The following is a 25,444-nucleotide window of genomic DNA, read 5'->3' as shown; positions in this document are numbered from 1 at the left end:
TGAAAAAAACGTTTATTAGCTCCTGTAACTAAAGCTCATTCAGGACTAGGCTGGCTTTGGGCAAGGCTGAATACAAGGACTCCAACAATGTCCCTAGGGATCTGTCTCTGCCCCCCCACTTCCTTTTTCCGTCACTCATGTCTGCTTTCCTCTTCTTTTTTCACTACCTTCTCAGGCAGGCTGTGTCCCCCAGTACCCCAAATGCCACCATCCCAGCTTACAATTCTACAAAACAAGCCCTTTTTCCAAACAGTCCGAAACTCAGACGGAGACCCATTGGTCAAGCTGGGTCCTGGGCTTCCCACTGAACCGATCACTGAGGCCCAAAGAACAGCTTTGTCTGAGTGATCAGGTCTGGGGGTAGAGGATTCTGACTGGCTGGCTTGCGTCAAGTACCCACATCTGACACAGTGCTGGGCAAAGGGTAACTGATCCAGAACTGCAGAAACAGAAAGGTATTGACTGAAGAAAATCTGGCTGCTAGTATCAGAAAAGACAAGGAGGCAGATTATGGGCAGATCAAATCAGTAGACAGCAGCCACATACCACTACTAGGCACTGAATGTATTTCACATACTTGTTCATGAAAAATCTCCTTCCCCTGATGCAAAGTTACAGTAATAAGAAGACTGGGGGCCCACCATCAGGAGGTGGATCTGAGTAGTCCTGAGCTGTCAGTCTGTGACAGGGCTTAGCCACGGGTCATAGCAGCCACAGGTGTTTCAGCAGGCAAATGCCACCAAGTCTCAGGCCTGCGGGCTCTTCCCAGGGTCCAGTCCCAATTGGCTGGCCACCCTGACATGACATGTCAAAACCAAGAGTTGGGATACCTGTCAAGAAAGACATCACAGCACCTCAAGACACATGGAGCGGGCAGGTTATAGGTGCACTGACCCTTCCCCAAACCCACAGAGCAACCTGTAGCCACCACATTCAACAGCAAAGGCATTCTTCTCAGCAGAAAGCAAGGGCACAGAAAAGAAAGCCAACATTTGAAACTGTTTATTATTTCCTGTTTCAATGAGGAGTTGAGGTATTGTTTTCCTGAAAGCGTTTGTTCTTGTCGGTATATTCAAAACAATCAAGAGGAGTCATTTACTCTGAAAAGCCCAAGACGCCCGGCCACAGAGGAGCTCTTGGCTGCTCCGTGCGGCAGAAGGAAGATGTGCTTCCTGGCTGATCCCCTACTCCTCAGGCCTTCCGCAAAGTACAAATTATAACCCCAACTCACCTCTGTGGACCACAACTTGGGCCCATCAGCCTTGGAGGACATTTGGAATGAGACTTAGCCAAGTCAGGCCTGGCTGTCATCCTGGACTCCCTTTTCTCCCTCCAGCCCACAAAATTCCATCAACTCTCCTGCCCAGAGAGCTCTGGAATCCAGCCCCCTTTCTCTATCCCTAATCCCAGCCTTCCTCTACACACTCCACACTGCTCTAGCCTCCCAGCGGTCTCCTTGCATCCACCCATTCTCCTTCCATTCCTGACAGGTCCACCACAGGGATCCTCTTAAAGCACCCTTATCTGGTCACGTCCCTGCTAAGCTCGTTCTTTCAGTGGTTTCCAAGTTCCCTTATAATAAAGTTCAAACTCCCTAAAATGGTAGACCTTGTCTTTATTGATATCTTCAGCCTCATCCTTTGTTATTCTGCTTCTTTGCCTTCCATACTGTAGATATATTTAGGGACCTGGGTGTGTTTCCACATCAGACCTCCATAAAGACATCTCTTTGGTCTGAAACATTCTCCCCCACCCCATATTTGCCTGGATAACTCCTATTTTTCCTTTAAGTCCCAGTTGAGGGACCCCATCTTTTAGCTTCGGAAGCTAGGTTTGGTGTCTCTTCCACATGTTCTCATGCCATCTAGTACCTCCTCCACCACAGCTTGACTACACCAGCCTACAGCTGCCTGCTTCTCCATTCTGCCTTCTCTAGCCTGGAAGATGTATGGACACGGAACTTGTATTATTTACCACGGTACCCTCAGCTTCCAGAGAAAACTCTGGCACGTGAGAGCAGCTTACTTCCTATTTGTTAGATGCTTGAATGTGTGAATGAATACATGCAAGGAGTTTGTTTTATGCTCGGGCTTTCCATTGGCTGGATTTGAGGTCACACTTTTTGCACAGACAACTGAGATCAAATTAGCACACTGGCCCACCCTAGATAAAATGTCAGTTATGCATCACGCTTCTTTCACTTGATACTCCTTTTGGCTCCCAATATTTATGTTCAAGGTATAAAAATGTCTCCATCACAGTGAGTGCCTGGTGTGGGGAAGAGTGTACAATCTTTGACACAATCTAGAGCAAGTGGTACCTCCAAGTATTTGAAGAGAAATATAAGAGTGTACACTGTGCTTTGGGGGGAAGAGCCTGGGGTGTGGAAAGCAGGAGTGTCTTGTTTCCTTGACCATCCAACTTTGATTTTTTTTTTCCTCCTAGCTCAGTATCTGATGGTGTAGTATTCCAAGGGTATTAAAACAAGGTCAGTGGGCTTTATGTGACAAAAGGCACTGTGAGATATGTGTTGAGCTAGCGATGTTCCATATAGAAACATAGTGGCCTCATATTTAACTGCAGTTGTGGTTTTGAGCACTGTGAAATATAGTGTTCATGCACACAGGCTTGGGTGTGATGTCCCATAGACATGGGTTTGAGTCCAGGCCGTGCTCTTTATAAGCCATGCCATCCCTGCCCATGTGCCTAACCTCTCTGAGGCGGAGTTCTCTTGTTTATAAAATGGAGATCACAAAAGCACCAACTCTTGTACGGCTACTGGAAAGAGTGCAGAAGGGAATGCACACAGAGCCCCAAACGCAGCACTTATCATGTGGCAAGCATTTAGAAAAGGTGGCCTACTCTTCTTCATGCTGTAACACAGGCTTTGATAACCTGCTTTCAATGCAAGGAAGTAAGACAGACAGCAGCATGCTATCGGTATCCATTTCTGCCATGTCCAACACACAGATGTTGGGTCAACCCCTGTTTTAGTTCTCTACTCTTGTCCTGACAAATTACCACATATTTAGCATATTAAAACATTCATTTATTATCTCTCTGCTCTGGGTCTCCCAAGACCAAAGTCAAGGTATTGGCAGAGCTCCTGTCTTTTCTGGGGCTCTGAGTCATTCAAGTCACTGGCAACATTCTGTTCCAAGGACTTTCCTTGGTAGCTGTCAGCTAGGAGTCATTTGCAGCTTCTAGAGGCCTCCTGCATTCTCTGGTTCATGGCCCCCTTTCTCCATCTGCATAGCCTCTCCTCATAACCTCTCTGAACTCTCCTGCCTCTGCTCTCATTCTTCTTTCTCTTCCACTGCATCTGTCTCTCTTCCGCTTTCCTCTTCTACTTTTAAGGGCCCGTGTCATTATACTTAGTCCACTTGCATAATCCAGGATACCCTCCCTATTTCAAAATCAGCTGATTACTAATCTTAACTGCACCTGCAAAGTCCCTTCATCCATTGCCTGAATATGTGCTTAAATAACCAGAGACAAGAGTCTTGTGGAGACACCTTTGGAATTCTACCTACTACACCCTGTTACTTTTACTTCAAAATCCGCAATAAAATCCAACCAAGCACACTCATTAGGTGTTCACATTTGGCTATTCTGTGGAGTTGGCTTAGCTTGGAAAACATGACAAAGTTATTTTCTAAAAGAATGGCCCACCTCCTTTCCTGAGAGACTAATGCTCTTTCCAATACAGAGTGTTTCATCCATTTATCAAGGAAACTCCCTTTATTCACCTTCTTTTCCACTTTCTGCTCAGTAAAACCCATACTATTTTAAGGAATTTAAGAGTGTAGCTCTAAGGTGGTGGTGTTTTTTTTTTTTTTAATCTCTGAAGCTTAAATTCGACTTTCACAATGTTAGCCAGCAGTGTCCAAACGTGAAAGACTCTTGGGTAATCCTGAATTAATTCACATAGAACAGTGTGGGCTGAGAAACTTGAGATTAACATTGAAATGCATTTGTAAGTTGGAACCCAATCCTGTTCTCATCAGCTTATCAGATTCATCTGATATAGAAACTGAAAATTCTGGGACTCTATTACAGAAATACTCACCTATGTGTCCAAAGACATATACAAAACTGTTTACTGCAATATTGTTTGTCATAACAACAAATGGCAAACAATCTAAATACTCATCAACTCTGAGGGGCTAAATAAAGTGTGACAGAGGAATTCTGTGGAATATTCCTATAGTTATCAGAAAAGAATAAGGCAGATTCACATGTATAAAAATGGAAGGCTTACCAAGCCATACAGTTCAGTGTAAAATGTAAATCACAGAAGAATCTGAATATATTATTCAATTTGTGTTATAAGTGAAATGTGTAAATATATATATACTTTGTAAATGCACATGATGGGCATATGTTGTATGATTAACTGGCATATGCTGCTTCAGGGGAGAAGTATGAAGCTGGGGAGCACAGGAGGGGCATCTGGGTTTCAAGCTGTTTATTTCTGTATAGCTTAAATCTTTTACAGTGAGAACTGACTGAAGAGGAATTAACTGCAGACCAAAAAAAAAAAAAACAGGTGAAATAAACCAGCTTGGACATACTATTGAGGGGCAGGAGGCATTTATTATTTCCACAAACGGGGCTTGGAAAATGATCTTATTTTGAAAGGTTTTTTCCAGCAATTAAACCCTGACAAAATGATAAAACAAATTATCTTTTTAGCATTTTGGCTCTAAATCCCATGCTTTTTAATTGCTGCAGAAAAGCCAAACATACAACATGCTATTTGTCTTTAGTTTCTGGACAACTATGACCTTCCATAGACCTAGCCCATAGTAGGTGCTCAATTCATTCTTCAATAATTAACCAAAACAATTTGATCTGGGAAAGTATGGTGGCTGCCTCTGATTAATTAAATCAAGTACATGAAATTTGTGGTATACAGATGTATAAGATTCAACCCAATCTCAAGGATGAATGGACAGAAGGGAAGTGATCCCATTATGAAATACAGTTAAGGACCATCTGGAACACAGGCAAACCTGGGTATAGAACTTCATAACAGAACAAAACAACAAAGAAATCCTTTTTTAAAAAGTAGATCCTAAAAACCAGATTCTATCCATGTGTAGAATACACGTCTTAACAGGCTGCATGTCAGACTGGTCAGCAAAGCAGAAAGCGGCTGTGAGGAGGAGGACATTCTTGCAAGTTCTACCCTTCTACTTGTGGAAGTCAGGGATTGGAATAAATGATGGCTGAGCTCCCTCTCAGTGCCAAGCTCCAGCAATCTGTAAGGGACTGCTCCAGTGGGCCCAGTAGCCTCAAAGGAGCTAGCATCAGTTTTCTCCGCTTCAAAGGAATGGAGTGTTGGGCCTGCATGTCAAATGTCAGAGTAAACCTAAGCCCGGCCCCCACCTCCTCCATAGATCACCTGTCAGGGCTGAGTCAAGGTGGCCCCTTCATTTCAAAGGGGAGCTTGGGAAGGCAGGCAGAATGGGGGTGAAATGCCACCTGAGAGCCCTCAGCATAAAACTTTGCATAATTTTTAGTTCTTAAAGTCTTTTTCACTCTACTCTTTTTATTCTGTAAACAGCACTACCTTTCCTTTGACTTCACCAACATTAACTAAATGACGGAGTGAACAGATATATACAAACATGAGTCCCACGTGGGCCCCTGGATTCTAAGTGGGTAAATGCAAGGAACTCCGTTTCTAGAGAGGCACACGTGCTCTTTGCTGCTGTTGGTTTGTTTCTGCCCATAACTAAGCAATGCTTTCTAGTTCCACTATCCTGTGAGCCATAAGCTTGTTTCTAAATTGTACCAGATGCTCTTCCACTAACTCAGCCTCGTGTTTTCATCAGTTTTATGTTTTGATGATGTACACCCTTGCTACTCAGAGTGTATTCCACACACCAGCAGCATTAACAACACCTAAGGGTAAGGTTGGCAGATAAAACAGAGGAAATTCAAATTTCACTGGGCATCCAGCCTTTCTTACCCTCTAAGTTTGGCAATCCCACCTGGGAGTCTGTTAGAAATGCAGACTCTGAGGCTCCATCCAGACCTGCGAAATCAGAATTCGCATTTAATAAAATTCTGGGTGGTTGTAAAACCCAAGAGGCATCGGTCTACTTCATTCCTAAGGGGTCCAGTTGGCAGATCCTGACCTTTATACTGCACCAAACCCAGACAAAAAGAGTAATCTGTTAACAAGGTTGGTGTGTATGTCTCCTTCACTAGAGAGTTTTGCAGTCTATTCTATTTGCAAACAAGGCATTTTTCAACCTGGCCATACAGGGCTCCCCACTTGTATCACTGACCAGTCAGAGCTGGCCCCGCAGGCTGAATCCCCAGCGCTCTGGAGCAGACACCAGGCTGTGTTAATTGCTTGCTGGTTGGTGGGGAGGAGGGGCGGGGTTACCATCTCGCCTTTGATCAGGAGGGAGAAGTAATGGTTTTACTTACATCCTGCTTTGTCTCTGCACAGGCCAAGGGCCTGAGGATCCATTTCAGGCTCTCTCTTTCTTCCTAGTATTCTGTTACTGCCTACATACCTAGGCCCCGGGCTTGGGGGCTGGGGGGAAAAACCAATCCTCTTTGTGGTACACCCACATGACAGGCTTCAAAATGGAAACAATATTTAAGTTAAACCTGGAAGATCAAGTTTGCACAAATCTCGCAACACAGGGAGCTTTTGAAAACTCTGGCAGCAGGTCTGGGTTTGTGATAGGGAGAAGCGAGCTGGGACAGAGGAGTGAGACCATGTTAACAGACGCCAAATCCCCACATGGGAGCCTATATTCTCTTTATCCCTCATAAACAATGAGGGTAATGACAACGCACCCAGATAGATCCTTGAGAGTTTGGAGGTGTCTTTAGAGACACATGCTTTTTCAGTCCATAGAATAACTTTGGTGGGGGTGAAGGTGTGGAAGGTGATTATCATTAGTCTCATATGACAGAGCTGGCACAACCAAGTACACGTATCTTAGAAGTCAAATAAATCAAGACAGTTTTCTCAAGTGTCACACTTCCTAACTCCCAAGACAATATTCATTTCCCCTCTTACAGAGGTTCATTTCTCTGGTTGCTCTAACTATTTAGACCTCAATAATTCCTCAGAGGACTGGAAGAAACTTTAAAAAGATTCATAAAATCCTACTATTGGGTGAATTGTGCCCTCCCTGCAAATTCTTATGTTGACGTTCCAACACCCAATCCCCCAGAATTTGACCTTATTTAAATACAAGGTCACTGCAGAGATGATTAGTTAAGATGAGGTCACACTGGAATCTTAATCCAACATGACTGGCATCTTTATGAAGAGGAGAATTTAGACACAGACACACCCACTCCAGGAGAAAGCCATGTGAAGATGAAGACAGAGGTCAGAGTGATGTATCTGTAAGTCAAGGACTGTTGCAGATTTCCAGCAAACCAAGAGAAGCGGGGGAAAGGCAAGGAACAGGTTGTGTGTCACAGCCCTCAGAAGGGACTAACCCTGCCGATTCCGACACCTTAACTTCTAGCCTCCAGAACGGTGGGACAATCAATTTCTGTGGTTGAAGCCACCCAGCTTGTGGCACTTTGTAAAAACTAATATGAATCCTAAGGTGGGAAGTACCATCTTGGTGCTAACACTCATGCCAGGCAGAGGGCTTTATGGGTATCATCACACAGCTTCCTCACAGCAAATGTGAGAGGTAGGGCTATGAGGGAGGAGGAAGCTGAGGCTCAGAGAAGCTGAGCTATTCAGGGAAGATGACGCAGCCAACACATGGCTGAGCTGCACAGGCACTCGGGCAGTGTAACTCTATATCCTGTTTTCACAGCCATAAACATCACAGCCTCAGGTAGAGTGGCCAGGATGGCTGACTGACGTCTATTAAGCCCTCTCCCTAGGTGTGTCAGGTGCTTTTAGGAACTCATAACACCAGAGCGAGGTAGAAATGAACATTGTCTAAATGTGAGAGATGAAGAAGCAGAGGCAATGAGGTTCAGTGACTGGCCCAAGGTGACATGGCTTGTCACTGGTGGATTTGAGGTTGGAACCAGATCTGTGAACTCTAGCAGGAGCCCAGAGAGCTCATGCTTGCTGAGTGTGTGTGGTGTGTTCAGTGGCGGGTGTGTGTCCCTTTCCAGATCAGCACCGCCCCGCTCTCATGTCACCCTGCAGGTGTCATCTTTCTCCATTTCTACCCACCGTGCACACCCTGACTGTCATCCCCTCTTTCTAATCCTAATGCTCACTAGGATATTTTCAGAAACTTCATTTCCCTTCCCATATTTTACAAGAAAGCTCTGTTTCCTCCAGGAGTGCGGAAGATGACTTCACGGCTATAAAGTCTGTGAAGTCGCTTCAGTCTATGGGTCAAACTCTGATAATGTTCTAAGTCAGTTCCAGGAATTTTCCTCAGCCAAGCATTTACAACACATCTGAATGCAGGGCAATGGTTCTCAACCAAGGGGAGTTTTGCCCCCAGGGGACACTGGCAATTCTGGAGTCATTCCTGGTTCTCCACAGGGGTTGGGATGCTACTGACATCTAGAACTAGAAGCTAAACATGCTACAATGCGTGGCTGTATGACAACAAATTCAGCCCCTACCATCAATGCTGCTGAGGCTGAGAAATGCTGACATAATATCTGTCCTCCAGAGGCCAAATGCCCTATCTCCAGCTTCATTGATTACCAATTCTACAACCTGGGGCAATTTTCTTAAACTGTCTAAGATCCAATGTTCTTATCTTCAAGAGGAGACTAGTATCAGTACTCACCTCAAGGGTGTGTTTGAAGGATGTGAGTACACAGCAACGGACTAAGCACAGGGTCTGGCACCACGGAAGTACTCAGGACAGTCGTGCTCATGACTTCTGAAGCTGGATCTTAGGTGCCTGACTGTGGGGCTCCGGCAGTTGCTGCTCAGTTGTACTACTCTGCAATTTTCACTGAGGTGGGCAGTCGCAGATTTATGGATGCCCAATGAGGGCACCCATAATGAGGGCACCCGAAGAAGGCAATGGCACCCCACTCCAGTACTCTTGCCTGGAAAACCCCATGGGCGGAGGAGCCTGGTAGGCTGCAGTCCATGGGGTCGCTAAGAGTCGGACACGACTGAGTGACTTCACTTTCACTTTTCACTTTCATGCATTGGAAAAGGAAATGGCAACCCACCCCAGTGTTCTTGCCTGGAGAATCCCAGGGACAGGGGAGCCTGGTGGGCTGCCGTCTAGGGGGTCGTAGAGTCGGACACGACTGAAGCGACACAGCAGCAGCAGCAGCAGCAGCAGCAATGAGGGTACCTGCCACTGCACAAACCTGAAGTTGCAATATAGACCGAAACTCTGTTTCAAAGTAAAATCTGGCAAGAGAAATGCATTAGGCCATCCTCTCTAAAATCTTTAGAGGTATTCAGAAATTCCCTCTGGAGTCTTTTCAGGATCTCCATTTTCTTATGCGACTAACACTTCCATCACTTTTACAACATGCCCAGACACTTCATGGTTTAACAGACTTAATCCTCAAAAGAACCTCAAGAGATGCGCATTGCCTTCTCTTGTTCTTTCTAAACATAACAACTTCTCCTGAAATATTGGGACTCAAGATTAATCAATGCCTTATAAGTTTTCATTCAATATTATTGTTTTTCCTATTACATTATGACTGTTATCTTCCTGTAGGTTCCTCAACTCTCTCCATAAGCATAGGGACTTTTTCAACAGGATATCAGCTTTTATGGGTTAACCTGGGCACCTAACAAGCTGTTTAACATACAACATATATTAAATAACAATAGAGAATATATATAATATATAATAAATTATATATATATATATATGTGTGTGTGTGTGTGTGTGATAGGTAATTTTGTTGTGTTGTTGTTCAGTCACTAAATTGTTGGACTCTTTGCAACTCCATGGACTGCATGCAGCACGCCAGGTTCTCTCCTATCTCCTAGAATTTGCTCAAATTCATGTTCATTGAGTCAGTGATGCCACTTAATAGATGTATAGTCTTGGAACTCAACCCACTTGGGGACAGACTTCAGTATGTAGCTTAAGGATCTGGGTATGAAGAACTCCTTGCTACCCAGTGGCTAGTGGTGGCCACATACTACGGAAGAAAGAGCATGGGATGTGGTAGTGAATGACAAAACTGGGTTCCAGCCTGGTCTCTTCAACTCCTAACTATTGACTTTGGCAGTATGATTTAACCTCTTCAGTGTAAAATGTGACAACCTAAGACCTACAAGTTAGGGTAGAAGATGAAGTGGAGTTTCATGTGGACAAAGGAAATGCTTGATAATGGCTGCTTTCCATCTCTGAACAAATTCTGCTTGTCATCATGACTTGGATTCATGGCTATGAGGCTTATAGGACTCTACTGGGGCCAGTTAACTTACTACAACTCAATGTTTCAATGAGGTTGTGTCACTTTACTATCTTCCCTTTAGTTACTATGTATTTTCTCTCTTGGCAATGGCACCCTACTCCAGTACTTTTGCCTGGAAAATCCCATGGACAGAGGAGCCTGGTAGGCTGCAGTCCATGGGTTCGCTGAGGGTCGGACACAACTGAGTGACTTCACTTTCACTTTTCACTTTCATTCATTGGAGAAGGAAATGGCAACCCACTCCAGTGTTCTTGCCTGGAGAATCCCAGGGACGGGGGAGCCTGGTGGGCTGCCGTCTATGGGGTCGCACAGAGTTGGACACGACTGAAGCGACTTAGCAGCATTCTCTCTCTCTGCCTCCAGCCCTGGTCTTCAGTTCACATCCAACAGCCTTCTAGGCCACACAACTGAATTGCCCATGCTGATCCATTTCTATGCAGAATCAATCGCAATTTAGATCACACAAGTGAAGTTGTTCAGTGCTAAATGGCAGAGCCCTTGAGTTCTTATAATCTTATGCTGAGAGATAATTAAGAATATACTTTATTTGGATAAAAGGACTCAAGGAGATCAGGGACCTTATTTGTGTAGTTTCTGTTGAATTGCACATAGTAGGTACTCGATAAATATTTGCTAAACCAACTGCTAAACAGGTGAGCACTAGTTAAGTCCTACATAATGTGGTCTGCGGCATTTTTTCCCAGTGTCTTCTTTCATTTCTTTTCAAATAATCTGAATAATTTGTAGGCAGGAGAACAAGAGCTTAGTTTTTAATCTCATCAACAAAGAACCTTCCAAAGAGGAGACATTCTTTTGGCCTTCGTTGTTGGCATTTCAAGATGTAATTACATTTTTCACCCTAAAATTTCCCAACGGGATTAAGAGTCACACACAAAGTCTCTTTAACTCTCTGCTCAAAAGTCTGCACAAGGAGATCTGCCCACTTTTCATGGGATTTCACAAAGATGCTAGCTACTGGCAACCATAAAACGAGAAACACAAAGGACTCATAATCTCCTGGAACAGACCCTTCTTGCACAATTCCTTAGGAGACTCTCTAAGAATACACTAGGGTCTGCAAGCATGTACTTGCTTTCTGCAGACGAGGAAGATGCAATATTGCCTTTCTTGACAAGATGTATCCAATATTTCCTTTATCTATTCTGGATCAGCCGAGATTAGAGAGTACAAACATCTAGGGGAAAAGGTAGCTTTAGCATTTTCTTTATAATTTCACTTGCTTTCTGACCTCTGAGTTTCCCCTGACTGCACATTATGGTGATATTTCTTGTAATGGCTGGAAAGTTTCAAGTTTTTTTGTGCACCAAATTCCAATTGGCTATTGACTATGCTAGTTTATTGGAATTGTATATTAAAAACTTTTAAATCTGCAAGCATACATGTTTTTCTTGCTGAGATCACTTGCTTGACCCTAAGAAAGTCATGCCTAACTTATTTCAGACAAAGAGTGCAAGCATGAAGACCCCTAGGGAGAGTGGTTCCACGTGTTCCTCTGGATATATGTGTGGATGACAACTGGTTTCAATGTTCAGACTGGATCTCAGTGCCCAACCTGATTCAGGAGACATTCATTAAGAAAGCTTTTAGGTCTTTATACACATAGAAGATACTTGATAGGTAATTATAGAAATATTGATGCTGCAATTTGTAAGTAGTGACCAATGAAGAAGTTTTCAGAGGAGGTGATAGTGGGGAAAAAATAAAGACAACAAGGGCTAGTATTTATTGAGTGCTTACTATGCACTAGCACTGGGCTAGCATTTTACATCATTATCTCACTTGATCTTCCTAAGAACTCAGTAACACTATTTTGCCCATTTTCTAGATGAAGACACCAAGGCTCAGAGCAATTAAATGATGTGTCCGAGGTCACACAGCTATTTTAAAAGACAAACCTGGAATACAGAGCTCTCACTTCTATCTCATGGACTCCTACATGCAGGCTGGACATTTTATTCACAAAAAAGGAAAGAATAAGGGGAGGAAGATGAGGCAAAATTAAGTATGAGGAGAAGGAAAGAGATCAACAGAGGAAAGTCTTGAGGTGGAGAGGAGGAAAATGATGAAGTCCTGTTTGGCTCTCATCATGGTACTCAGAAATACAGGCAAGCGTTCCCTTTCCCTTTAGAAGGAGGCTGGGCAGGGAGCTGGAAGGCTTCAGTGGAGATCTGAAAGGGTCACCCTGGGGAATGCACTGTGAGTCAAGACAGACCATCAGGAGCCCTAGTGAGCACCTCTCAAGTGAGACACACCCAGGTTCTCATCCTAGCTCTGACATTCCTGCTCTGTGTGGCTTTGGCCAAGCAGGTTTCCCACTCTGCACCCAAGTTTCCTCATCCAGAAAACAGGAAAACAGTACCTATCATGTAGGGAGAGGTGAGGACTGAACAGGACAACCAGTGTGAAAGCACTTAGGAGGGTGGTGGCAAAGTATGGCCCACTGAGTCACAGGGAGCTTGCCACTGGTTTCTGTGTGGCTTGCAAGCTAAAACTGCCATTTACCTTTTTTATACAGTTGGGACAATATCAAAAGAAAGATATTCTGTGGTATATAAAAATTGTATTAAATTTAAACTTTACTGTCCATAAATATGGTTTCTATTGGAATATGACCACACCCATTCCTTGTCTTGATATCTGTCACGGCTTTTGCACTAAATAGCAATTGAGTAGCAGCCACTGAGATGCTATGCAGGGTCTCATGGCTCTGCACTGCTGCTCAGCCCACTACAAACGGCAATGAGAACATGACAAGCTTTCTGAGTGACGTGTGGAACATCTATCTGTGTGAGCAGACATTTTCGTAGATGAAATGCATAAAACACCATTATAGAGCATTGTTTACAAATGAACATCTGCCATAGATTCTGATGACAGACAACACTAATGCTGAATACCAATTAAGTGGAATGTAATTTCCCTCCAAAGAATTCATTTCTTCTCATTAGTAGACATGTATTACCAAAATTACACTCGTTATATTTTGGATTTCATTAATGAAAAATTTGCAACAATTTGTCTGCTTTCTTGTTACATAAATACTTACATAATATTCTTGATTTTGCCTTTTGGCTCACAAAATCTAAAATATTTACTATCTGGCCATTACAGAAAACGTCTGCTCAGCCTGGACTGAGGAAAAGTGGCAAGTGTATGGTAAACAGCACAGGAGAAGAACTGCTAGCTCTCACGTCTGCTCACATCATAGCCCTGCCCATTTGTATCATGAAGGCAACTGGCTAAAGGCCCCACATTCTCCTTTATAGGTCTTATTCAACACTGGGTATATATACCCATCAAGTTTCAGACAAATACTGGATAAGACATAGCTGTCCAACCATAGTAAGGAAAATACAAGCTTAATGGCAGGGCTGGGCTACATGCCTTCTTCTCAGGCCCATGCATTTATCCTTTTTGGAACCAGATTCTGCCAGCTAACCATTAATGATCTCAAACAATGGTGGTAGCGTCACCTGCCAGGGCAAATAGCCCATCCTGAACTCAAACAGATGGCAAATTGCAGCAAAGCTCTCCCCAAATATATCCCTCCAATATGATTTCCCCAAATATATTTAATCCTAGATGAGAATCTGGGAAGGAAAAGGTCCACGAGCAATACGCACGCAAACCCTCTTTCTCTCAGAATGTGACAACTGTCCTGCGGACACCAGAGCATCAAAGGCTCTGAGAAGGCCTGCAGTGAAGAACCCTACTTGATTCTGCTTAATCCAGTTTTACCCAAACTTATTTAAACATAGAATGATTTTATTATATTTAAAAAAATAGTATTTCCTTGATATCCAATTCCATCAGTGCTGTGATGACCATACTTAGGGAATCACTGTTATAGGGGAAGGAGCAACTGACCAAGAGTCAATTTTCTTACTTTGTAAAAGGGGCATGCTGCTACCTGCCAGCCACCCTCATAGAGCTGATGGGAGACTAGATGAAAATCAGAGACAGACGTGGTATATTTTCTTTAAACTGGTGAGGGAGCTGTGTGAGTGAGACAGAAGTGAGAGAAGTGGCAATGCCAGCCCTTAGGACTTTGACAATGTTTCTGATGCTGAATGGACTAGCACCATGCAGTCGGGCTGAAAGCCTCCTTCCAGCTTCCCCTGCCCTCAGTGTGTTTCTTGGGAAGACAGTGATCATCCTGAAGGCGATGGGGAGAGCCCATCCTTCCCTGTTCCAGCACTGCCCCACCCAAGATGAGAAGCATGCTAAAGGCAGACATAAAGCTCCTGGAAGGCTTCCATGGGTGCAATTCTTGAGCCTTAAACTTTTCACAAAGTATGGAAACAGCTTCACAGTCTGGCCTCTGAAAACATGTTGCTGTGCTGCCAAGTTGCTTCAGTCGTGTCCGACTCTGTGCGATCCCATAGACGGCAGCCCATCAGGCTCCCCCGTCCCTGGGATTCTCCAGGCAAGGACACTGGAGTAGGTTGCCATTGCCTTCTCCAATGCACGAAAGTGAAAAGTGAAAGTGAAGTCGCTCAGCCGTGTCTGACTCTTAGCGACCCCATGGACTGCAGCCCACTAGGCTCCTCCATCCATGGGATTTTCCAGGCAAGAGTACTTAGTGCCTTCATAATTTAAAAAATATATATAATAACATGGAGAAAATTCATCTTGCATGTCTCCGCTTGTACCCTCATATGCTGTTCCTGCCTTATCTGACATACTGCATTTTGCCGAGTCCCAAGCCTGTTGTATAAGGAGGGACAAAGATTGCTCTTTGGTTCCAAACACTTCCTCATTCTTCCCCTCTCGTCTCCACATTCTATGGGAGGGAAGGACAGTGCTTTTCTGCTGACAATTGTATTGAACAACCTCTGAGGCTGAATTGAGTTTCTGATTGGCTGGTGGAGATGCTACCAGGTGGGCAAACCATTCCTCTCTCAGAAGAAAACAGCTGTTCTTTCATCTCCTGTCACCGCTTCAGAAAGAGGAGCACAGGTTTCCCTTAACATAGTTTCATTGTGCTCCCAAGCTAAGTGCCATGGTGCCAGGAGATACAATAAAAAATAAATAAAACCATAAAAGTAATCAATCAGAGCACTGAAAAACCCTCCAAGCAGAACCTAACCATAACTCAATGTCACAGGACAATGGGAGACTCCCTATTTAATCACAGGGGCTTTCTGTTTTGGAGCTTTTTGATAGAGGGATTTGTACAGAGATGCCTTTCAAATAATGCCGTCATACCAGAGATCAAGGTGCACTGAAAGAAGAATAGATGCTGGGGGCTAAGCAGGGCTGCTAATTCCACCACACGCTGACGGTGGCCACAGGCATCCAGGCTCCGTGGCTGACATCTGAGTGCAGAACAAAGAAGCCTCATTCCACTGCAAAGAACCACTACACTGGGAGCTAACCCCCATCCCCTCCCCAGAGGGCTTTAGTGTGCCCACCCCAGCCCGTAGAGGCTCTCCCCACTGTCTGATGCAGAGCAGGACTCCAAATGATAAACAGATCTCAACTAGTCAATGTGGAAAATCAATCCTGTGGCTATGAATAAATAACAACAACCATAACAGCCTTCGCTACCTTTAAAGGCTTAAACCGGCACTTAAGAGTGGTGGTGGAGCCAGTGTTTGGACCGGGTCTCTGTGACTCTAGAGCCCAGGTGCTACCAACTATTTAGCACCAGAGACTATGCAAAGTTCAAGTCGTCCCCCCGCCATCAATTATATATTTATATGACCATATCTGATAGGCAATATGTGCTTAAAAAAGGCATTAATACTTCCTCTGAATGAGGACTTTAAGAACTTTTCCCTCCTGATTCCTCATTAAACTTTCTCTTTTCTGCAATGAATATAAAAGCAATAAGTGGGTCAAGTACAGCAGTGGCCGCAAGCAGCTCAGGGTTTTCCAGAGAAAGTGATCTTTGTAGTTTCTCAGAGCCTCATCCTATGTTTTCCTCTGAAGGAGGGAGGTAAAATATACATCAGATGGGTCTTTGGCCACATATGCGTACTTGTCTTTTTCTTCTCAGTCTAACAGGTTTCACAGAGGAATGATTTTTCCTCAAAAAGATGATGACAAGCTCTTTTATACCCTTCCAGGAGCTCTGTTTCCAACGCTCTGCATGCACCCACAGTGACAGAGGCAGTAAGGAAATGCTTGGGGACAGGCAGAATCCTCAGCTGCCTGTGCCCTGTAACCACGGACACAGACCCAACAGAAGAGGCCAGACTTATTAGGACACGCAGTAGGGTCGCAAACGAGTCAGGCTGATCTTCAGCCTGTGGAAGGTGCCCCAAAGCTGAAAGAAACAGCAGGCCTCCTCTTTACACAGATTCAGCATCTTGGTGATTCTGTTACCATGGGAACAGGTCTGTGACAGGGAAGGCAAGTGTGGCCTAGTGTTCATGAGGACAGGATCTGCATGGGAGAGATGGGGGCAGCTTAGACCAGGGCCTGGCAGGAGAGAAATTCTGGGTTACTATATGCTGTTGCTCTTGGCATTTGCATTATAATTACTGGAAAATAAAGCTAGAGGGAACGCATGCTACCATGCCAATGTCTGTGACAGAACATGTTCATGGGGAAGTGACCGTGTGGCCACCTAGGCAACATGGAACCACTGTATCCGTTATGTGAGATCACCTGAGAGCCCAGCAGGCCGACACTCTTCCTTCAGGGCTCACGCTCCTCTGAGAAGGCATGAAGATGGAGTGAAGGCCCACTTGGGTGTGGTCAATGGTGTCTAGTCAACTGACGCCTCAAATGGCAGAAAGAAAATAGCCACTCTGGTTGACACACCCAGTGGTGACCATAAGTATATATTCTTGTTTTGGATGTTACCTGGCTTTTCTGTTTTATTAAGAGCTGTGGAGATGATTAGAAAGAGATGGGACCAGGGTTCCTCTCCCTGAATCACTAAGAAATTCTGGTCTAGCTTATTAACATTGCCCAACAATTGGGCAGCTCCCCGAAGTGTTGTCTCCGCCTGGTTTACAATACCTATGGGTGATCTTCTGGAAGAGAGGGTGTGTAACATTTTTGTGTCCCCAGTGTAAGACAGTTTTTGGGCAGAATTGTCACAAATTGTGATGTACGTCTCTCTAGCATCTGCTAACTTCCAGACATTGCTCAATGCCATTGGCTGTTCTCTTTCTGTCCTCACCCATGGCTGGATTTCCCAATGTCCACTCAGCTTATTATTTTGCTTTTAGTGTTCAGTTTTCATACCCCTCCCACCCACTGATATCTGTGTCTCAGATTAATTTTCGCCAGATGTGAGTATCTGGACTTCTCCAAGATTTGTCATTTTCCCTTCATGATCTTAACCTTCTTTAGGCCATTTGTGTGATTTGTCTGACCTCCCTAGTGTTTCCAACACATCCCAAATCAGCGTCATCTGCAACTTTCCTCTACATGCTCTTTTCTCCCCTTTACAGATCATTAATAAAAAGGTTAAATAAGACCAGACCAGCACCACACTCCAGAGCAAATGACAAAGGGGTGGGAGAGGCTGAAGAGCTCCCAGTGCACCAGCCCTGGCACAGGAAGGATGTAAAGTAATGCGGCAACAGTCCACTAGACGCCTCCTGCCTCGGGTCCATGGTCATTTATCACCACCATTTGTTTATGATTTCTCAGCCAGATTTCAGGTCCTGAGAGCATGGTCATATCCAAGCCAACATGCAGTGCTTTGCCAGGTAACCCTTACAAGCTCCAGAAAAGTCCATAAGAACCTATTTACTGTACTCAATTCTGCTTCAAATCTTCTACCCCTGCCCCCAAGTCCATCACAACTTGAGAGCAGAAAAGGGTAGACTGCTCCTTTTCTCTCTTTCAATTCATCAGCTCACAATTTTTCATTAAATAATTCTTGGCGTTTCATGTTATACACTTGACTTTTCTTTGAGCTGAAAGAAATGTTCTGCTAGAAATGTGGATTAATCCAGTTTCCCACAATGAGATCTTCCTTTGCTAGACCTAGATGTAATTAAGATCAAAAGTAACTAAAGAGGGTGCACTTTTTTTAGGGTAAAAATGCTTTAAGATCAGCTAGAAAATGTGTAGCTGGCTTGCACAGCTTTGGTCATAAAAACAGATTTCCCCTTTTGATTTTCCTTTCTTCTGTCTTTTCTCTTACAACCCACCCCCACCAAGTTCATCCAATCCACAGTATCAACCACTTTCTTCAGCCGGCATATGGAGTCAACTTCTCTGGACACCAGAGAAACAATAACAGTGATATTCTCATGAGGACTGGCCTCACTGTGCACCAGCCACGGCCAGGCATCTCATTTACCTCAACTCATCTAATCTTCACCATGGCCCTGGAAGGTGTGCACAGCCTTCTCCGTATGAGGAAATGTCAGAGCAGAGAGGGAAGAACACATGCCCCGGGTTATCTAGCCAAACAGTGCTAGAGCCAGGATCCAAACCCAGTCTGGTCTGAATCCAGAGAACATGCTGTGAGCCACAGTCACCCAGCTTCTCTTGGGTCAGTGGCCCCTTGGAGTACGTGCTGAGGATCAAGATACTCTCTGTCCTTGGAGGATGCACATATACCACACATCCCCACGTCTGAAATCTCTTAACCATGTCCAGGGGTTGGCAGACCCTTGGAGGTTCATGAACACCAGCTTAAGGACCTAGGTACTACTCTAAATTCCTCCAAGGTAGGAACTGTATTTTTTTCACTGCCTCAACTCCAGTGCTGAGATGAATAAATTGTTTTTGAATGAATTACTGACTGAAAGGACTTGGGGTAAGACATTCAAGCTGTGGCTCTGAAGAATAGCCTTACAAACTTGAATATAAGATATCTTCCAGAGGAGCAGAGAAACCAAAAAATAAGGTAATTGGGGAAGAAGGAAAGCAGAAAAGAAAGCATATCACTTTGCCCAGGAATTAATTCTGCCATTGAAAGTAGGCAGAGCCCTTGTCCACAGTGGCTCTGAAACATATAGTAGCTACTTCTGGTGGCTCAGAGGTTAAAGCGTCTGCCTGGAATGCGGGAGACCCGGGTTCGATCCCTGGGTCGGGAAGATCCCCTGGAGAAGGAAATGGCAACCCACTCCAGTACTCTTGCCTGGAGAATCCCATGGACAGAGGAGCCTGGTAGGCTACAGTCCATGGGGTCACAAAGAGTCAGAGAGGACTGAACGACTTCACTGTCACTTTCAGTTTCTTCTTCCCAAATCTTATGAGGTATGCCTTCACTGACGGACTTCCTCAAGAAAAGCTGCAAGAACCATCCTTTTCTATCTTATACAACTTCAGGAGCTTGGTTTTTCTGTAGACCACTGTGCCCACCTGTCTCCCTATTCTATGACTGATTTTTCTTTGCAGTCTTTGATATTCAATTTTCTCCTTTTCCTTGAGAGTCAGAAGAGACACACACTCCAGAAGTTGGACCCCAGCTATGCTTTAAACTTGACAGCCTGTCCATTACTGCAATGAGAGGCTGAAGATTTCTCTGCTGACATACAGGCAAACAGAAAATAGGGGATCAAAAGTCTGCCTCTCCTTGGCCAGTCTGACTGGACACCCGGGGAAAACAGAACAGAAGACTCCCACTCAGCCCTTACCCTCCAACAATGGTGTGCCCCAGCTTTGACACTCAAGGTAGAAACCTGGAGGTATAACCGCTTTAGTCTTTTCTCTTAACTCTTCATCAAAGCCTTGTGACTTCACATGTTAGTCTCATCTCCAATTTATCCACATGTCTGCATATCCCCCACTGCTCCCCTGGGTCAGCACCATTTGTGTTAGTCTCTCAGTCACATCTGACTCTTTGTGACTCCATGGAATATATCCCACCAGGCTCCTCTGTCTGAGGCATTTTCTAGGCAAGAATACTGGAGTGGGTTGCCATTCCCTTCACAGATGGTGGAACAGCCCTATTTCTGCTCTTCCTGCCATGATATGTCATCCTCCACACAGCAGTCTGGGTTGTTCTACAACATGAAGTGAATTATGTCATGCCCCTGTTTAAGATCCTCTAATTTTCTTTTTATTTTTTACTTTCCTTAGGCTTAAAACCCAAACTTCCGACCTCAGCCTAAATGGCCCTACATGATTTGGCCCCTTCCCACTTCATCTTCATCTTACTGTCTTATTTTTTACCCAGAATCATGGATTTAAGCCCCTTCAGCCCATAAAGCTCTTTCCTACCTTTGGCCTTTGCTCAAGTAGGTTCTTCTTGTTAGCCTTAGTACCTTCCCAATTTCCATCGAAGCAATGATCAAAGTGTATGTTTTCCATTCATGCGTTTAAATTGTTATGGACAGTTTCCCTAAACCATATTTTAAGACCAACAATATAGCAACCATGTCTATCTTATGCATCACTGTTTTCTCAGCATCTAGCCAAGATTTTAACCATTTGATGAAAGAACAGATGAACAGGTGAAAAATGATTGAATGATTGGATAAATGAATGAAGGAAGGAAAAGTCTTAGGAGCAGATGGCACAAGAAGATGAATCTGTCAGACCCTCAGTCATAAAGAGATGGGTTGAATTAAAAACACTAGTTGGTATCCTTGCCCAGCTGATATAAAAGGAAACCTCCACTTTGCAGAGAAACTAAGACTTAAGTTGAGGAGGTTGAGCACAGGACAGGCAGAATGAGCACAGGCTTTGTGCCCAGACCTTTTCTGCTAAGAGAAGGCACAGAACGTATTAACATAAACTTTCTAGGCACAGTAAAACATCTCCTTCCTCATTCTTCCTAACAGGCGGCATGCCAGGGAGCTCTATCAGCTTTCGAGCGCGGCTTCTATGTGTGCAAACTCCCTTCCTCAAGTCTACGTGCTCTGCGATTCATAGGCACGCTCACTCAAACACCGTCCATGTGCTGGTGGCATAGAGCTACAATGCTTCGTTTTGACAGGATTAATCTACTAGCATCGCGGTCCCGTGCCAAAACTTGTTAATGCCCACATCTGTATTTTTATGAATCGGGTCCTAAACATTTGCATATGTTTTCAATCTAAAAAGACTTATTCTTTTTTAGTGGTTTAAGAAATAAAAATGATTTTGTACTCTATGTCTGCTCAATTACAAGAGTTCATAGTAAAAGCTGAAACATTCAAATGTCAAGGCAGATGTGGCCCTAGATCTTGCAACGGAACCCACTGTCTCACCTCATTGAATTTTCACAAACCAAAGAGCCTCCTGGGGGTACAAGGAAGGCACCTCCATTCAATGGAAATGAAGGCGTATTTTTTGACACAGATCACTGCCACATCAAGTGGATTTTGCCGAAGGAAAGTAATGGAGAAATTAAGCAGCTGCTTTTCCTGCATTTTTCAAAGCAAGATAGAAAATGCAGAAGGGCCCCAAGAGCACATTTTCACAGTCAGATTGGGTGGATGACACAAGGGGGCCATGGTCGAATACACATTTCGGTAATGCCCATAAGGGCAACAAATTGCTGGAAATGTGATCCCATTGGGTTTCTGCAAGAAAACCAGAAAAATAAGGCAGGCGGAAGGTAAATTCCAGCCATAAGAAAACAGGAGTGGGGAATGAGCCAATAGGGAGGGGGCCTGGAGAGGAGCTAGAGGCAGCATATAGGAATACGCAGTGGGTCTAACCAGCCCAGACTACATAATTTGGGGGGCCTGGAGCAAAATGAATTGTGGTGTGCCTCATTCAGAAATTATTAACAGTTTCAAGACAGTGACAGCAGAACATGAAACCAAGCTCAGGGTTCTGTGGACTACACAGGCCACATGCTGATAATGCTGGGCTAGGGTGTGAGGTTTATGGGGGAAACAACTAGCTCTAGGGGCTGTCAAAACCCTTTAGAAAAGCAAACTTTCCCCAGTCCACTTTGCTCTCAGAAAACACCACCCTTGAATGATCACAGTGAGACAAATGAATCATGCCTAGGCTAGTATCTGGAAGTGCCAAAAAAGGGAGGAGCTGTCAGGGTCGTTATGCTAATTCCAATTTGTTGTAATTTTTGGAGTGACTTTTCCTAAATTATGATTCATTTCAGCACCGAAACACCAGATTCAAGTCAGAGGCTTATGATGCTATTATAAGCATATTACTGATGCCTAGTAAAATAACTTCTTGTAATGTTTCTTTTATAAGGGCCATAAATCAAAATATTCAAAACAGTTAATTTTTAATGTGCCACTATTATCCATCTTTAGTTATAAATTTAATATCTCCTTAGGCCCCACAGATTGTAATGCGACTCAAAACATGCAACGGCTGTTCAGAAATAGAAGGTTCTCCCAGTATCTCATTATTTAAATCCTTAAGATATGGTTTTAAAGGCTTGAGGATATCTGAGCAAACTTGTTTAAAGGAGTCATAAAGAAAGATAAGTAGTTTTCCTCAGAAGCCTATAAAATTTATTACAACATATTAAAGCAGGATTATATATTGACTAATTTTCAGAAGGCATTTGTTTTCTGGGATACATGGTATTTGGGGAAATTTCATAAAGGAATAAGGAGGATGGGGATTAATGCCATTATCTCTGCTTCCCTTGAGCAAAGCAAGGCTGTCTATATGCCTTGGCACCAGTTTCATCCTGAAAATGACAAGGTTTCTATGTCAAGGGATGGTGGAAGGCGGGGGGTTGGGGTGTCAAATTCTTGTGAAAGAGCAATAAGAGTCTTTATTTTCCAGGAGGAGGGGCTTTCCTGATGGCTTGGATGGTAAAGAATCCTCCTGCAATGTGGGAGACCTGGGTTTGATCCCTGGGTTGGGAAGATGCCCTGGAGGAGGGCATGGCAACCTGCCCTTAGAATCCCCATGGACAGAAGAGTGTGGCAGGCTACAGTCCATGGGGTCGCAAAGAGATGGACATGACTGAATGACTAAGCACAGCACACATCCAGGAGGAGACACAGATGCAGCCCAGTCCTGACACTGTAACACGATGGCAGAAGCAGGTTCACAGAAGAGCCCCAAGAAGGACTTACACTTTTCTAGGCAAGCCCCAAACTCACAGAATCTTCCTTTGCCTACTTGTTACATGCATGCTGTGGGCAGGTTTCATATGTTCACTCTTTAACATTATAAAATATTTACTTCTCACTTAGAACTGTTTTAGGTCAATTTGCATCTTTATTAGCTATTCCATATGAGTAAAGGCCATATTTCTCTTAAACTTTTCTCCAGATAGGGAGTCTCTCAGACAAATTTTAGCATTTCTCTGGTTTCCCTACCTCCCTATATCAACAAGTTTCCCTTTGGAACCACTTTGCATCTGGAAGAGTTAATTCTGTACTGTTTCCCTCTTTACTAAGGAAAGGGAGAAGGGGGGAGAAAAGGGGAGATGTGACCAGGAAGCAGGCTCTACTGGTGGTCAAAGGATCCAGGAAGTGTTACATCTATAACTATGTGGAAAGATGCTGTAAATGAAAGTCAAACCTCTGTGTGTTCCCTGAAGGACCAGAGAAAGCAGTCTGACTCACTGATGGGACCTTCGATGGGTTCAACTGAGCAGTGAAAAATATCAATGAAAACTGTCACCCACGGGCGAAACACACAAGTTACTATTTTCAAATTCATCCCAAGAACCACTGTTTACATAATATGAGCGCAAGACTTGCAGAAGGGCACACCTGTTTACTTATCCCAAAGAACCACCTCTCCAATCACAGACCTGGGGCATTTCACATTTGTCCCAGAAAAAGAACTGCATGGTGAGTACTTGTGACTATGGCACACAATCTACCACATTTCTTGTTATGAATATATATATATATATATATGCTCATATACACTGTCACCAACTTCAACAGAATAGTCTGTGTCACCATAGGTAGATACATTCAGCTCCAGAGCATTTGTGACTTGGTGTTAAACAGCCTGCAGTATCCTGGAGAGGTGTGATTCACAATGGCAAAAGTCGACAGAGTTCAATGTTCCATTTTATATTAATAACACAGAACATTACATGCACCACTATTCAACTATAATGCAGACAGCCAAGAAATAAACAGTGGGTTTGCATAGATAAAAATCAATCTTTAAAAAAACAAAATCCTCCGAAAAAACATAATGCATGAAAATAATGCAAAACTATAGGCACGCAATTGTCAAAAAGCAACAGATATAATACCACTTATGAGTCTGTCAATATTAACATTTCTATTCTAGTTCATTTAAAGAGATACAGTTACCCATTCACCATTACTATGCCTTGCTCCTTGTGTTTTCTTCAGAACTGCCATAGAAGAGAGTACAATTCATTAAATGGGCTTCTTACACATGATAGTTTCAGCTCTATGAAGATAAATAGCTTTGTTTCCCTTATTCCTTACCAAACATTTGACACAACCAGAAGGACATGGGAGTTGGACCGCACTGGCATATCTGGTAAGAGCAAGCAGTCGGCTGAAAACCATGACTGGAGAACCGTGACAATTTCTGAGTCCACAATCATGCCTTTAAAAGTGTGGATAAATCCTAATGAGGGCAGAGTTTACATCTTAAACAACATAGAAACATTTGGATGGTGCTCAACCCAGCCCCAACAAGGCAGAACAATAATGTGGTTGCAGGGAGGGGGGATATGAAGGAGGGAGCTCTTGGGGGTGGTCACGGCACGCAGAAGCAAACACAGGGCACATCACAAACAGCAGTGAGCACAACTGAGCACGCACACAATACAACACTAGAATACAATTTTTAAAAGAAAAATGATATAAAAGATGGTTTTCTCACCCCTCAAAACAAAACTGGAACTTTGGTTTACAGGCCCGGCTATGCCCATATGCCCTCCTCGTCATCCTGCGGCCGGCCAGGGGTAAGAAGGTGCACGGAGAGGAGGGGAGCACCGGAACGAAAGAAGAGAAGGTTAGTCACACTGGGATGCACTGCAAAGGCACACTGATCTTCACTTTGTTTTTTAATCTTAAAGAGCGAGGAAAAAAAAAATCCATAGTAACTTAAAGTTCCACATCGCTGACTTGTCAAATACATAACTGAGTTTTGTATCTATGGCAACCCCCACACAAAAACATTCCACCCACCAGGCTCTGACTCTGTGTCAAGAATGGATTAGAAGATTAAAATTAGTCTACATTAGCAGATGATTATTTTTTTGGAAAGCATG

The 25,444-nt window shown here is 43.9% G+C and overlaps 1 protein-coding gene across 3 annotated transcripts in view; it reads right to left on the bottom strand.

Moving 5' to 3' along the window:
- The window catches only part of ERC2 (ELKS/RAB6-interacting/CAST family member 2), a 996,367-nt gene that overhangs the window by 158,024 nt on the left and 812,899 nt on the right, over positions 1-25,444 (bottom strand). The window contains exon 16 of one of the 3 annotated variants that reach the window (XM_070360624.1): positions 25,054-25,119. The exons of the other annotated variants lie outside the window; for them this stretch is intronic. Within the exon in view, the coding sequence (XP_070216725.1) occupies positions 25,093-25,119 (27 nt within the window). The 3' untranslated portion in view covers positions 25,054-25,092. The remainder of the gene's footprint in view (positions 1-25,053; positions 25,120-25,444) is intronic. 3 annotated transcript variants of the gene reach the window in all.

This window comes from Bos mutus, chromosome 22 (genome assembly GCF_027580195.1).
Source record: "Bos mutus isolate GX-2022 chromosome 22, NWIPB_WYAK_1.1, whole genome shotgun sequence".
NCBI classification, from domain to species: Eukaryota; Metazoa; Chordata; class Mammalia; order Artiodactyla; family Bovidae; genus Bos; species Bos mutus.
The sequence above is the reverse complement of the archived record's forward strand: the minus strand, read 5'-3'. Positions and strand labels throughout refer to the sequence as shown.